This window comes from Schistocerca americana, chromosome 3 (assembly GCF_021461395.2).
Source record: "Schistocerca americana isolate TAMUIC-IGC-003095 chromosome 3, iqSchAmer2.1, whole genome shotgun sequence".
NCBI lineage: Eukaryota > Metazoa > Arthropoda > Insecta > Orthoptera > Acrididae > Schistocerca > Schistocerca americana.
In genome coordinates, this window is record NC_060121.1 from 156,611,870 (window position 1) to 156,627,448 (window position 15,579).

The 15,579-nt window shown below is 40.1% G+C and overlaps 1 protein-coding gene across 1 annotated transcript in view; it reads right to left on the bottom strand.

The window, feature by feature from the left end:
- The window catches only part of LOC124605770 (uncharacterized protein C1orf109 homolog), a 48,454-nt gene that overhangs the window by 29,822 nt on the left and 3,053 nt on the right, over positions 1–15,579 (bottom strand). The window contains exon 2 of the mRNA XM_047137654.1: positions 14,417–14,527. Within this exon, the coding sequence (XP_046993610.1) occupies positions 14,417–14,527 (111 nt within the window). The remainder of the gene's footprint in view (positions 1–14,416; positions 14,528–15,579) is intronic.

Genomic DNA, 15,579 nt, shown 5'->3' on the forward strand with positions numbered 1-15,579 from the left:
TCGAACTCGGGATCTTTGCCTTTCGCGGGCAAGTGCTTTACCATTTTAGCTACTCAAGCACGATTCACAGCCCATCCTCACAGCTTTACTTCTGTCAGTACCTCATCTCCTACCTTCCAAACTTTACAGAAGCTCTCCTGCGAAACTTGCAGAACTAACACTCCTGAAAGAAAGAATATTGTGGAGACATGGCTTAGCCACAGCCTGGGGGATGTTTCCAGAATGAGATTATCACTCTGCAGCGGAGTGTGCGCTGATATGAAACTTCCTGGCAGGTTAAAACTGTGTGCCGGACCGAGACCCGAGTTCGAGTCATGGTCCGGCACACAGTTTTTATCTGCCAGGAAGTTTCAGAGCAATGGCTTGTTGACAAGTTGGGTCCACGGTTTCATGGTATCTGCGCCCCACTCAAACCCTACCATCAGATCTTACCACCTGAAATCAGGGCCCATCTGAACAGGCCACAGTTTTCCAGTCATCAAGAGTCCAATCGATATGGTCACGAGCCCAGGAGAGGCACTGCAGGTGATGTCATACTGTTACCAAAGGCACTCTTGTCAGTCAGTGCTGCCACAGTCCATTAACACCAAATTTTGATGCACTGTCTCAATGAGTATGTTCATCACATGTCCCACACTGATTGCTGCAGTTACTTCACGCAGTGCTCTGTGTCTGTTAGCACTGACAACTCTATGCAAACACCACTGCTCTCGGTCATTAAGTAAAGGCCACTGGTGACTGTGTTGTCTGTGGTGAGAGGTAATGCCTGAAATTTGGTATCCTCAGCAAATTGTTGACACTGTGGATCTCGGAATAATGTATTCCCTAACAATATCTGAAATTGAATGTTACATGTGTCTAGCTCCAACTACCATTCTGCATTCAAAGTCTGTTGAATCCTGTTGTGTGGCCATTATCATGTCGGAAACCCCTCCACATGAATCATCTGAGTAAAAATGACAGTTTCACCAATGTACTGCCCTTTTACATCTTGTGAACATGGTACTACTGCCATCTGTATATGTGCATATTTCTAGCCCATGACTTTTGTCACCTTAGTGTACAGTATTTGCAGATTTGGAGAAAGCTTTTGACAATGTTGAGTGGAATACACTCATTAAATTTCTGAATGTACCATGGGTAAAACACAGGGAGTGAAAGCTTGTTTACAGCTTGTACAGAAACCAGATGGCTGTTAGAAGAACGGAAGGGTTGAGAAGTGATTGGAGAAGAGAGTGAGAGAGGGTTATAACCTATCTCTAATGTTATTCAATACGTAAATTAAGCAAGCTGTGCAGAAAACAAAGAGACATTTGGAAAGGAAATTAAAGTTCAGGGAGAAGAAATAACAAGCTATGCAGTTTGCCGATGGCCCTTTAATTCTGCCAGAGATAGCACTGGACGTGGAAGCGCAGTTTACAGTTCTTGAAAGGGGGATATAAGATGAAAATTAACAAAAACTAAATAAGGGTAGTGGGATACAGTGAAATTAAATCAGGTGCTGCTGAGGGATTAAATTAGGAAATGAGACACTAAAAGTAGAAGATGAGTTTTGTTATTTGGGTAGCAAAATAACCGATTATAGGCAAAGGAGACAATATAAAATGCCAAGGAAAGCACTTCTGCAGAACAGAAATTTGTTAACACTGAATATAGATTTTAGTGTAAGTAATCTTTTCTGAAAGTAACTGTATGGAGTGTAGCCACGTATGGAATGGAAACATGGACGAAAACAGATTAGACAAGAAGAGAATAGAGGCTTTTGAAATGTAACACTACAGAAGAGTGCTGAAGATTAGATTGTTTAACTAATGAGGAGGTACTGAACAGAATTGGGGAGAAAAAAGGAATTTGTGTCTTAACTTGACTAAAAGAAGAGATCGCTTAACAAGACACACTCTGTGTGTGTGTGTGTGTGTGTGTGTGTGTGTGTGTGTGTGTGTGTGCGCGCGCGCATGGGATGGGGGTTAAAATCACAGGACTGGGTAGTGTGGAGAGCTGCGTAAAATCAGTCTTCAAACTGAAGACCATGACAACAATGGGAAGGAGTCAGATTGGTCTCTAGCTTTTTATGTCTTTCCTGTCTCCTTGCTTTCTAGTATAACAATTGTGACTTTATTCAGTTTAGAGACATCATCTTGCTCCATAGAAATCCTGCAAATAATTTTGCAATTTCTTTTGTGTTACTTGCCTCCAGGTTTAATCATCTTTTTGTAACGGCTTTATACACATTGTCAAGGTAGGCCCGCCCGGTTGAGCACAAAGCAATATCACTTATGTAAGTGCAATCGCAAGTCTGAGAGAGAATGGGCATTGTCACCTGGCAACCACTGAGCAGTGTCCAGATACCAGACATCAGAAGTGAGCAAACAGATCACTGCTCACTCTCCAGATAACAGTACTCATAACTTGACTGTCCAGAGTGGTTTGCCAACAAATCTGTCTGCAAAGGGACAAGGATAGGGGGTAGCAGAGTTTAACCAGAAATGGCAGTTCACTGTGAAAGCGTGTGGCAACCTAATAAACATTTCAAAGCCACAGTCACAACAGAAAGTGCGTGAAGCATCATAGTGATGTAAGAGTTCAGTGTAATAATATTATGGATAGTTGCTACACAGCATATAGCGGAATTGCTGAGTCACAGATAGGCACAACAAGCCTTCTTTGGAGATAAAACACACACACACACACACACACACACACACACAAAAAAGCACAGTCTCTGGCTGCTGAGGCCTCAGCATGTGTGAGAGTAGCTTTTGCGTGTGTGTGCATGGGCGTGTGCGTGTTCTCTATCTCTGAGGAAGGCCTTGTTGACCGAAAGCTCATTTTCTGACAACTTTTTGTTGTGTCTATCTGTGACTCAGTACCTCTGCTATATGGTGAGAAGCAACTATCTTTTTCATAATATTGCTACATTGCCTAAGAGTTAAGTGTATTAGATAAAAGGGCTTATCAAGATGAAATAGTTGCTGGACCTCGTAGCACAATTAGTTTAGAAGCTATACAGAGCCATTAAGATGCACATATTATTGTAAATTAAGAAAATTAATAAATTTCGTTGTTTACCTATACAGAGCTGTGCCTCAAAAGAAGCATAATGCAAGTTGAATGCGGACTTGGTTCCAAAAGTTGGGAATGAATATTCGTTTTAGTGTTATTAGTACTTTTCCATATTTTGCAGGCAATTTTGGTAAAGAAAGTGAGAGCAAGCATCACTGCAGAGGGGAACACTGACCATACAAAATAAGACTGTGAAACAGCCAGAAGTCGCATACTGCTTTCCTTTACTTTAAATTAATCACTCGTCAGACGCTAGTCTCTTCACAAATTTGTGCTCATTAGCGAACAAAATAGGATCAGCTAGACCAGGAATTATGAACACACTAAGTTAAAAGCAGTAATCAAGAAGATGAACACTAAAAAAACAATGAAAAAATAAATTTGGCAAAGGAAAAGAAGTTGAAGGGGAACACATGCCAATACAAGATTTGCAGGTGTCACAGTCCTCTTGGTCAGATGGAAGGAAGACAGGAAAGTTATTGAAATGAATTTACAAGATATTAACACAGAATACGCCTTAAGGATACACAGAGCAAAGACAAGGTGATGTAAAATGATAGAAAAAAGGATAATGACTTGTTTACATTTAACATAAAACACAGAAAGTTGCAGCAAACATGTAAGAATTCTCATATACAGAAAGCAAGATTATGCAGGATGTCCAAAATGGGGATGATATCAGTACTTAATAAAAAAAGAACTCACCTGACATGGAACTGAAGAAGACGTTCGTGAAAGTGCACATCTTGAATACTGAATTGTATGGATGTGAAACCTGGACCATTGAAAATGATAAGGATCTGGAAGCATTGGAAGAGTGATGCTATTAAAGAAGGTTAAAAATTTAGTGGACAGATAAATGTATGAAATAAAGAAGAACTAAAAGGAAAGGGAGAGGTTAGAAGTTTATGAAGACACTTGCCAGAATAAGGAACAGGTAAGTGGAGCATCTGACTTGCCATCTGAGAATAGTTAACATGGTACTGCAAGGAGCAGGAGGAAGGAAAAATAGTAAGAGTAGTCAAACAGTACAGTATGAAACACAGATTATGAAGTATATATAATGTAACGGTTATATAAGAGAGCAAACTATTAGTGCAATATAGGAAGAGACAAACCAGTCTAAAGAATGGCGAAATTAAAAACAAAAAATGTATAAACTTTTCTGTTTCTTTTATTACATTATGTACAACTAACTGAAATAGAAATGTTACAAATAACATTATCTACATGAGATTCAGAAAAAGTAAGGGCGACATACAGGACAGACATACTGAAATTTCATCACTACAATAGATCACCTCCCACAGACCGTGAACCTCAACACTACAGCTCATACAAAATGAGGTGGTAACTGTGGAGAAACACATTCTTGTCCTGAGTGGACTCACCCAAGTCCACTTTGGTATTCTTAATGGTTGGCCATCTCCACTGCCTCTCGCCTGCTGACCTGTGCACTTCGAGTATTATTCACAAAGTAGCGTGGTCACAGAATACACAGTAGAAGGCATTCCAGTTTGAGCTGTTGAAGATGGCAGTCGTGTGCGTGATGTGTGCTTGCTTGTGTAAATATATGTGTGTTTGTTTTCTTTTCTAAAGAAGGCTCTGGCCAAAAGCTAAATGTGTAAAACAGTCCTTTCATTGTGCCCGTCTATAAACTCAACGGATCATCTTTATGGTGAGTAGCAATCTATCCTTTTCCTAATATTGCTGCTATTATCCTGACACAACTATTCAAGTAATATGAATAATATAGGAAACAGTTGAAATGTCCTCAGACGAATGTAATAATTTATCAGTTTGGGTTCTGAGAAATATGGGAACATGTACGGCAATACTGACCTGACGATTTTTTTGACTGAGGAAAGGCCTTCATGAAATTACATAAAGTTTTTTACAAATTTGACTATATTACATTCTTTCAAACTCTGGAGAAGGTAGCATGGATAAAATACAGGGAGTGAAAGGTTATCTACAACTTGTACAAAAACCAGAGTCCAGTTATAGGAACCAGCTAAAGCTTGCACAAAAATTAGACTGTAGTTATAAGAATCAAAGGATATGAAAGGATAGAGGTGAGAAGGGAATGAGAAAGGACTGTAGCTTATCTTAGACGTTATTCAAACTGTACAGTGAGCAAGCGCTAAAGGAAATCAAGCAGAAATTTTGAAATGGATTAAAGTACAGGGACAAGAAAAAAATGCTTTGCAATTAGGTGATTCCATTGTAATTTTGTCAGAGATGGCAAAGTACATGGAACATCAGTTGAATAAGGGGATTGTTGTATCGGAAAAGACGTTATAAGAATAATATGACCAATATAAAAACAAAGGTAATGAAGCACACATAAATTAAATCAGGTGATGCTGAAGTAATTGAGGTAATACGAGTAGTTGGTGAGTTTTGCTATTTGGGCAGCAAAATAACTGACAATGGCTGAAGAAGAGGGGATATAATACCCTGATTGGCAATAGCAAGAATACACTTCCTAAAAAACAGAAATTTGTTAACATTTAACATAAATTTCAGTATTAGGAAGTCTTTTCTAAAGATATTGGTCTGAGGCAGAATGTTATATGGAAATGAAACATGGACTAACGAACAATTCAGACAGGAAGAGAAAAGAAAGTTTTGAAATTTGGTGCTACAGAAGAATTCTGAGAATTAGATGGGTAGATATGGCAAGTAATGAAGAGGTACTGTAAGCAGATTCAAAAGGATGTAGATTGCTGTAGTTATGCAGAAATGAAAAGAATTGGAAAGGACACACTAGCATGAAAAGTAGCATCAAAGCAGAATTTGGATTGAAAATCACAATAACATCATGTTTTATTGTTAAGGCAAATATCTTGTGAACTTCTGGGATTATGATCAACATTCTTTTTTTCTCTAAATAATTGTGTTCTGTGCCTGGTATATGAAAATAGTAAATGGTTCATACATTCTTCTTCACTGCATCTACATGACTATTCTACAATTCACACTGAGCTTCCTGGCAGAGGGTTCATCAGACCACTTTCACACTATTTCTGTATCATCCCACTCTCGAATAGTGTGTGCAAAAAGAAATGAACACTTAAATTTTTCTGCACGAGCTCTGATTTCTCTTATTTTATTACTATGATAATTTCACCCTATGTAGACAGGCATAAAAAAATATTTTTGCATTCACAAGAGAAAGTTAGAGATTGAAATTTCATGAAAAGATCTTGCCGCAACAAAAACCATCTCTGTTTTAATAACTGCCAACACAACTCCCATTTCATATCTGTGAAACTCTCTCTCCTATTTCATGATATTTTGAAATGAGCTGCCCTTCTTTGAACTTTTTCAATGTTCTCCAGCAATCCTATCTGGAAAGAATCTTCATACTGCACAGTAGTACACTGGTAGAGGATGGACCAGCTTAATGTAGGCAGTGGATTTATTGCATCTTCTACGTATTCTGCTAATAAAACAGTCTTTAGTTTGCCTTCCCCACAAAATTATCTATGTGATAATTCCAATTTAAGTTGTTCATAACTGTTGAATTGACAGCCCTAAGATTTGCATGATTTTTTTGTGTAACCAAAATGACGCATGTTCCTTTTAGTACTCATGTGGATGTCCTCACACTTTCCATTATGTAGAGTCAATTGCCACTTTTCACACCATACAAATATCTTGCATACATCATGTTGCAATAGGTTCTGATCTCCTGATGATTTCAGTAGATGGTAAATGACAGCATCACCTGCGAACAATCTAAATGGCTATTCAGATTGTCTTTTATAACATAGATTAGGAACAGCAGAAGGCCTATAACACTTTCTTGTGGAACACCAGGTACCACTTCTGTTTTACTCAATAAGTTTACATCAATTACTATGAACTGTGAGCTTTCTGACAGGAAATCACAAATCCAGTCACACAGCCAAGATGCTACTAAGTATGCACGCAATTTGATTGGAAGCCACTTGCAATTTGATTGAAAGCCACTTGTGAGGAACGGTATCAAAAACCTTCTGAAAATCTAGAAATATGAAATCAATGTGATAGCACTCATTACTTCATGAGAATAAAGAGCTAGTTGTGTTGCACAAGAATGATAGTTTCTGAATCCATGATGACTGTGTGTCAACAGATTGTTTTCTTCAAAGTAATTCATAGTGTTCAAACACAGGAAATGTTCCAAAATCCTGCTGTAAATAGGTATCAATGCTATGAGTCTGTAATTCATCAAATTACTACTTTTTCCTTTCTTGAGCACTGGTATGGCTTGTGGAACTTTCCAATATTAAGTTACAGATCTTTCACTGAGCAAGCAGTTGTACGTTATTGCTAAGTATGGAACTATTAAAAAGAATATTCTGAAAGGAATGTAACTGGTACACCATCTGGACCAGAAGTCTTGTCTTTATTAAGTGATCTGAGCTGCTTTGCTACACCCAGGTATATCTACTTCTCAGTTACTCATGTTGGCATCGGTCCTTAATTTGAGTCTGGAATATTAACTTCATCTTATTTGGTGAAGGAATATCAGAAAGCCACATTTAGTAACTCAACTTTAGTGGTACTGTCACTGGTAACATTATCATCACTATCACAGAGTGCAGGTATTGACTGTGTCTTGCCGCTGGTGTACATTACATACAACCAAAATCTCTTTGCATTTTATCAATAATCCTACTTTGAACTTAAGTCACACTTGGCCGACACTTACAGTTCAGTGGCATAGAGAACAACTGAAAGATTTGAAAACAGGTAAATCACCATGTCCGGATGAAATTCCAGTTTGATTTTACAAAGAGTACACTACGGCATTGACCCCTTACCTAGCTTGCAATTGTGGTGAATCTCTCGTCCAGCACAAAGTCCCGTGAGACTGGTAAAAAGAGCAGGTGACTCCAGTACATGTGAAAGGTAAAAGAAAAGACCCGCTAAAGTACAGACCAATATTCCTAACTTCTGTTTGCTATAGAATCCTTGAACATATTCTAAGTTCGAATATAATAAACTTTCTCGAGACTAAGATGCTGATGGCCACAAATCAGCATGATTTTAGAACGCATCACTCATGCGAAACTCGGCTTGCCCTTTTCTAAAGATATACTGAGAATGAGGGATGAAAGGCAACAGGCAGAGCCCATATTTCAAGATTTCTGGAAAGCATTTGACACAGTGCCCCATTCCAGGTTGTTAACGAACGTATGAGCATATGCAATATGCACAGATATGTGAGTGGCTCAATGACTTCTTAAATAATAGGACCCAGTATGTTGTCCTCGATGGGAAGTGTTCATCAGAGACAAGGGTATCATCAGGCATGCCCCAGAAAAGTGTGATAGGACTGCTGCTGTTCTCTACATACATAAACGATTTTGTGGAGAGGGTAGGCAGCAATCTGTGGTTGTCTGCTGATGATGCTGTCGTGTACAGTAAGGTGTTGAAGTTGAGCGACCGTAGGAAGGTACAAGACGACTTAGACAAAATTTCCAGTTGGTGTGATCAATGGCAGTTAGCTCTAAATGTGGGAAAATGTAAGTTAATGTGGATGAGTAGGAAAACTCACATGTAATGTTCAGATATAGTATTACTAGTGTCCTGTTTGAAATAGTCAAGTCATTTAAATACCTGGGTGTAATGTCACAAAGCGATATGAGGTGAACGAGCACGTGAAAACTGTGGTAGGGAAGGCAAATGGTTGACTTCAGTTTGCTGGGAGAATTTTATGAAAGAGTGATTCACTTGTAAAGGAGGTCGCCTACAGGATGCTGGTGTGACCTATTCTTGAGTACTGCTAAAGTGTTTGTGATCTGCACCAGATAACACTGAAGGAAGACATCGAAGCAATACAGAGGCGAGCAGCTAGATTTGTTACTGCTAGGTTCAAACAACATTTAAGTGTTGCAGAGATGCTTCGGGAGCTCAAATGGGAATCCATGAAGGGAAAGCAATGTTCTTTTCGAGAAACACTATTGAGAAAATTTAGAGAACCAGCGTTTGAAGCTAACTGCCAAACAGTTCTACTGCAGCCAACATATATCACACATAAGGACACGAACATTAGATACGAGAGATTAGAGTTCATACGGAGGCGTACAGACAGTCATTTTTCCCTTGTTCTATTCGAGTCAAGCAGGAGGGGATATGACAAGTAGTGGTACAGGGTACCCTCTGCAATGCACAGTACGGTGGCTTGCGGAGTATCTATGTAGATGTAGTTGTAGATATGGTTTGAAAGGAATGGAGACTGTCTCTTAGAACGGTATCAAGCAAATTTTTGTCTGCTTTTTTAACCCTCAAACGGGCATGCCTGTGTATAAAATGTGTGTCAACAACAAATAAAATTGTTTTGCACTGTTCCATTGTTGTTTCACAATAGTGAGCCCATACCTATTCCTTCATTATTGCTTCAGCTAACACAGTGCGTTGTCATACGTCCAAGTGAGCAGCAGTAATTCAAAATAAACAGTGAGCCTTGGTGAGAAAAAAATTACATTCTGTTCAAGAAAATTATCCAAAGTACAAGCTAGAGGAACAATCCCATGACAAGGCACTTGGCTACAAGATAATTAGTAATCGAATAAGCAGTTGGCTGGGTTCTAATGCAATTGCACTGTTCAATGCTTCAAGTGGGCAGTCACTGTGGAGTAACATCTGTCCATGGCAACAGAGTGATACATTGATAGTTTGTTTCATTACTGTTTAACTAAACAGTGCTTTAGCTATTAAGTTATGTACCCAACAGCAAACCACTGAGATGAAGCTATTTTAGGTTGTAGCTGGCAGAAGTGTGCTGATTTTGACGTCTTGGTCCAACCCCATGGCTTCTTCTAGTGGTTTCTCACTTTTTCATTAATTAAGTTCAGCAATTGATGGTAAGAAAGTCTTATCATTCAGGATTTCCCCTAAGTTCACTGCTTGTTTGTCTAAGCTGTTCAGTGTGCCATTATGAAAGGTGTCACCGTGCCCTGGTATTCACAAAAATGCATCAGTATCCCTATTTTCGTATTGGTAGTGACTTCTTTAGTAATATCTATAATTATAGGTGACATATTTTTGTTCAACTTTAGTTTTTTGAGGCTGTTCAGTACACTTCAGTTAATACCACCGTCCTGCTACTCAAGATGATGGGCAAGCTGGGCAGTGCAGAAGGATAGGTACAAATGCGAATAGGTGAGCATGGAGTCTGAAAGGAACATGGGTGCTCCTGTGTTGAAGCAGAGGAGGTTAAGTTGATTTGGTATGTCAACCAAGAGAGCTGCTCTTGGACAGGTTCTGAGAGAACCCCAAAGGGGATGGTGCACATTAAAGTCACCAAGCAGCAGAAAGGGGTGAAGTAGCTGCCCAATAACCTGAAGGAAGTCTGCTCTGGTGACATCAAATGACAGAGCGATGTAAACAGTACAAATGGAAAAGGTCATGTTAGGAAGCAAAAGGTGAACTGCAACAGCTTGAAGACGGGGAGATGCGTTGACTATGAATGTCATCCTGTATGAGCAGCTTGACTCCCCCATGAGATGGAATGCCATCCTCGGGGGGGAAGGTCAAAACAGGCCAGGAAGAACTGTGAGAGCTCAAAGCAGTCGTGAGGATGCAATTTTGTTTCCTGAAGGCACCACGCAGAACATGCAGATGATGCGATTTTAAGAGTAGCCATAAATCCTCTTTGTTTGATCAAAGGCCACGAAAGTTCCACTGAAAGAGAGTCATAATGAGGAAAGGAGAGCAGGGCAAAAATGAAGGTGTCACCTAGGAGGCTGCCGAATGGCAGCCTTCAAGACTCACAGCTACATGGTGCGGAGGCTGGAGGATCCTGCTCCATGAGATCTACAGAGACATTGGCATTCTCCCTCTGTTGATCTGTGCAGTCCAGAGCAGAAAAACGGTTGGTGGTGCGCACCAGCGACATGGAGGTCAACAGGGTGAGGGTATCATGTGGCGACACTGTTGAAGAGCATCTCCGAGTCGGTGAAGGACAAGACCGTTTCCGTTTGTTTTACTATGTGGAGTCTTTCCGGTTGGCAGAGGAAGACTCAGATGTTTGCTGGTTGGAGAGACATAGGAAGTCTTTGCAAGAGTATGCTTTCTGTCCTTTCCGGCTTGCTGGTTGTGTAGCAGGTGACTTCATCCCGGGAGGTGAATGTCTGGTGGCTTGTTACAGAGATGGACAATGAGACAGCGATCCTACCATGACACTGGGCAATTTAACAACTGCAATGCTGAATTTGAGGTCGCACGTCTGTCTTCGTGGAGCGAGATGTAGCAAGAACAGTACTGTAAGTGCCAGATGGTAGAACACAGGATTTGCGACTAGCCAATAACTTGCGAGCGACTGGGTAAGGCACTTTTTCTTTATCTGGATCTGCCTGATAGCCCACTCATCGAGATACATGGTACAATCTTGACCGAAGCCAGAATGGTCACCATTGCAACTGATTAAGCAGGGAGGAGGAGGTGGAAAATCGCCCTCGGGAGCATCCCTACCACAGGTTACACATTTGTGTGTCGACAAGACATTTGAGTGTGGTTGAAACAATGACACTGGTAGCAGCGCATCAGGTTCAGAATGTATGGTCGGACTTCTTGTGTTCTGCCCACTCATCCAATATAGGGTGTCTAGGAAACTGCTTTCTTGGATCGCTAGTCAACAATTCAAGCAAATCGTATTAATCAAGTTTATTATAGTAAAATAAATGATAATACTTAACTTTGCATATTCACAAAAGTGTGTCACAAGCAAATGATGACATGCAAATAATCAATTTCCTTAAATATATACAAATCCAATACAAGCAAAACAATACATTTCATAAGCAGCTGCTGTAGCATTCGTACGACAGCTTGTCTTCCTCTTGGGCCGTGGCTAGATGGCGTGGCACTTATATTCTCTTTGTGTAGAGGCTGCTCCTGTCTCAGTGTCATCCTAGAGAGGGTTTCATCAGCATACTATTGGCTAATGTCGTCTCACAGCCCTCTCTGCTCTTCAGTTCTCGCCCAACATGCCGGCGCTTGACGTGACCCCGGAACAGGACTGTGGTAACTTCATAGCCTGCTTTGATCTTGGACGAAAACACCACCCTATCAAAGGTGAAAAAAAGACTGTGTGTGGGCACTAAGGATGCATCTATCTTTTTCATCACCCGACGGACGGCAATGACATCCTGATCAGAGAGGTACGTATGGATATCTGTCTCTGTCAAACCATCAAGCAGCCTAGCATAAATAATGCCATGGGATGAATTCAGTTTCTTTGGGCCTTGACACGAACAGGACAGACTTGGAGAAAGCGAAACAGCAAGCAGTTATTGTGCTTGAGAATCACAAGTAACCTCCGAAAGCAAAATGCCATTGTGTAAACGAGAGCAGGACTTCAGAGGACTGGCAATGCATCAACGCTTTTCTGAATAAGATACGGATTTACCGTTGCAAAGAACCGACCGTCTTCAGTATTTGAAACCATGAGGGAATGTGGTGCAGCTCAGAGGGTCTTTGGATCGGGAGCTTCATTCCATTTACATTTGGTAGACATGGACTGCGAAGATGATTGTTGGCTCACTGCGAGAAAATCCGCCATGACTGCCAGTGTCTCCAATGGCATGCTCGTCCCAACTGCCCCCGTTCATAGGGGGGCTCACCCACCTTAAGCGATTGCTCACATGTCAGGTCACACCTCTTGAACACCTAACAGAGGGACCAATCAGCAATTTGGGAAGGTATCAGCTCAGGCAATCTCCCTCCCTGGGCCTGGCCTGTACCAGGGCGTACGTGCGAATCCTACCCCTCGACCTAGGGCTGGGAATTACGTATCACCTAGTTACCTGTTGCACGTCAGATGTGTGAGCCGGCCTTCAGGAGCGCACAGGGAGAAAGAAGAAAAAGAGGAGCCTCGAACACCAGAGCGGAGGAAAGATAGGAGAGGGTAAACGGAGAAAGGAAAAAAGGAACGAAAAACAGTGGTGAGACTGTTCTGATGTCAGCTACTGACACTGTGGAACACATTCCCAAAATCACACCAGACATGGTCCCCGAGGGAAGGGAAAAAACATAGCAACAGGATGGACATGCAGCACAGAAGGGAAAAGGTGCTGCAAAGGCTTGGGCCCCGTGGTAGCCACACACGAACCTGCCAAAGAGCAGAGTGCCCCCCGGGGGGATCCCTTGATGTGTCAGAATCACCAATCCCTTCTTCTAGTCAGATTGCACCAAAAATTTCTTTTCTCCTCAGTTCTATTCAGTACTACCTCACTAGTTCACCAGCCACCCATCTAATCTTCAGTCATTCTTCTGTAGCACCACATTTCAAAAGTTTCTAGTCTCTTCTTGTGTAAACTGTTTATTGTCCATGTTTCACTTTCATATATGGTTACACTCCATACAAATACTTTCGGAAAAAGACTTCCTTACACTTAAATCTATATTTGTTGTTAACAAATTTCTCTTCTTTAGAAATGCTTTTCCGGACTCTGCCAGTCTACATTCCCTCAGCAACTAAAAAACAGTAAGTTCCTGACTGTATTTAATAGAAAATTAAAAATCATTCCAACTTGATGATTGTTTCTACAGTGCAAGTGAATTTCTGCTCCATATGGGTGGAAAGAAACATGAAAATAATGCAGCAAAGAATTTTGTAAAGAGTAAAACATTAATGCAAGTACGTGCAAAAATCTTGCATCTATATCATCTGCTACTAAGCAAATTAAGTGCAGAAATAATATCCAACCAGGTACTGTTGTGTAAATTTGTGAGAAGAATACAGCACTAAAATACAAATGTGTAACTGAGTATGTAATTTAAATAAGTATATCTAAAAACATGTATGTAATGTGTGTGTTCATAAATTTGTGTGTTCATAACTTCTCAGAAAGGATGTATGTAAATTCATGTTTGTGTAAACTTTCGGCATATTACTTCATGCCAGAAAATTATCATAATGTCCAACATCAAATGTTTGTTTGTGCATCACCATGTGCATGACATGTACAGTATTGATTCAGAGGACAATAAATAAACAGAACATTTGATATCCTCTCTACTTCAGCCATCGTCAGTATAGTAACACAGTTCATGCATTCCGTCGCACTTCACATAGCATAGACCGGGAACTGTCTCCTAGGCATGCCCGATGTGAACTGACTGGGCACGACCTGTACTGCCCGAGTTGTTGTTGTTGTTGTTCCACCGGCAGAGGTCGCGGCCGAATTCTCGCATGCGCTCTAGTGGACGGGTCAAAATAAGCTCATCACTGTTTTCCTCCAAACAGTTGTGAGACTAAGTTGTAAGTCTATTCTTGTGGAAATAAAAATGGTCTGGCTCTATATCCATCAGCAAGTTTTATATGCTATACTATGAAAGCAGGAAAGATACATACACTAATTTATTAAGAAGTTGTACCTCCGTCTCAATAGCTGCATATATCTTTCCCAGCAAATTTTGCTTCAACAGAGGGATTTCCAGTATCTTCAATTTTTTGTCCCCAACACTGAAATAATGAACCATTGATTAATGCTCTGAGTAATAATTAATCACATCAATTTCAATGTCTTGTTCTGTGGGAACACTGTAACCCAAAATATATAGTTATATAATTAAACAACACAGAAAAGCTAATTTAAATAATGAAATAAATTTCAAAATGTAATGGATTACATGACAATAAATTTGAATATATTTCCGCAATTGCTAACTTATAGAATTCTCTGTCTCAGTATAACCTACATTGACAGAATTATTTGTTTAAAAATAGTGCATTTCATGAAAGATATACATACAGATTATACATATATGATTATTGAGAACATTTGCGGATTCAAAACTATCTACTATATATTTTTTTTTATCATCAGCATCACCATGGTAATCATAATGGAAAACTGGTTTGTTAGAGCCACATACACTTGCTCTGTTCCAGTAGCTTTCCTTTTTAACTTGGGCACTACTGGCAGGATATGATTGAATAACAATTGGCAATCCTCTGACATAGCGATGCCACTTTCATTTTAGCCCTACACTGTTTCAGATTTCTTATAATCTTGCAATTGACTGTATACTTGCAAATCTTGGAGACAGACAAATCAGTAAGTTGACATACTTTGACATTATTGAATGAAAATATGCATATTGAATAATCTACATCTACATACATACATACATACTCCACAAGCCATTGTATGGTGTGTTGGGAAGGATACAGTGTACCACTACTAGTCTTTTCCTCTCCTGTTCCACTCACTACTAGACCAAAGGAAAAACAGCTGTCTCTATGCCTCTATAAGAGCCATGATTTCTCTTATCTTATCTTCTTGGTCATTAGGCAACATGTACATTGGCAGCAGTAAAATCATTCTGCAGTCAGCTTCAAATGCTGGTTCTCCACATTTTCTCAATACTGTTTCTTGAAAAGAATGTCAGTTTCCCTCTAGGGATTGCCAGTCGAGTTCCTGAAGCATCTCCGTAATACTTGTGTGTTATTCGAACCTATCAGTAACCAATCCAGTTGTCTGCCTCTGAATATCCTCGATGTCTTCCTTTAAT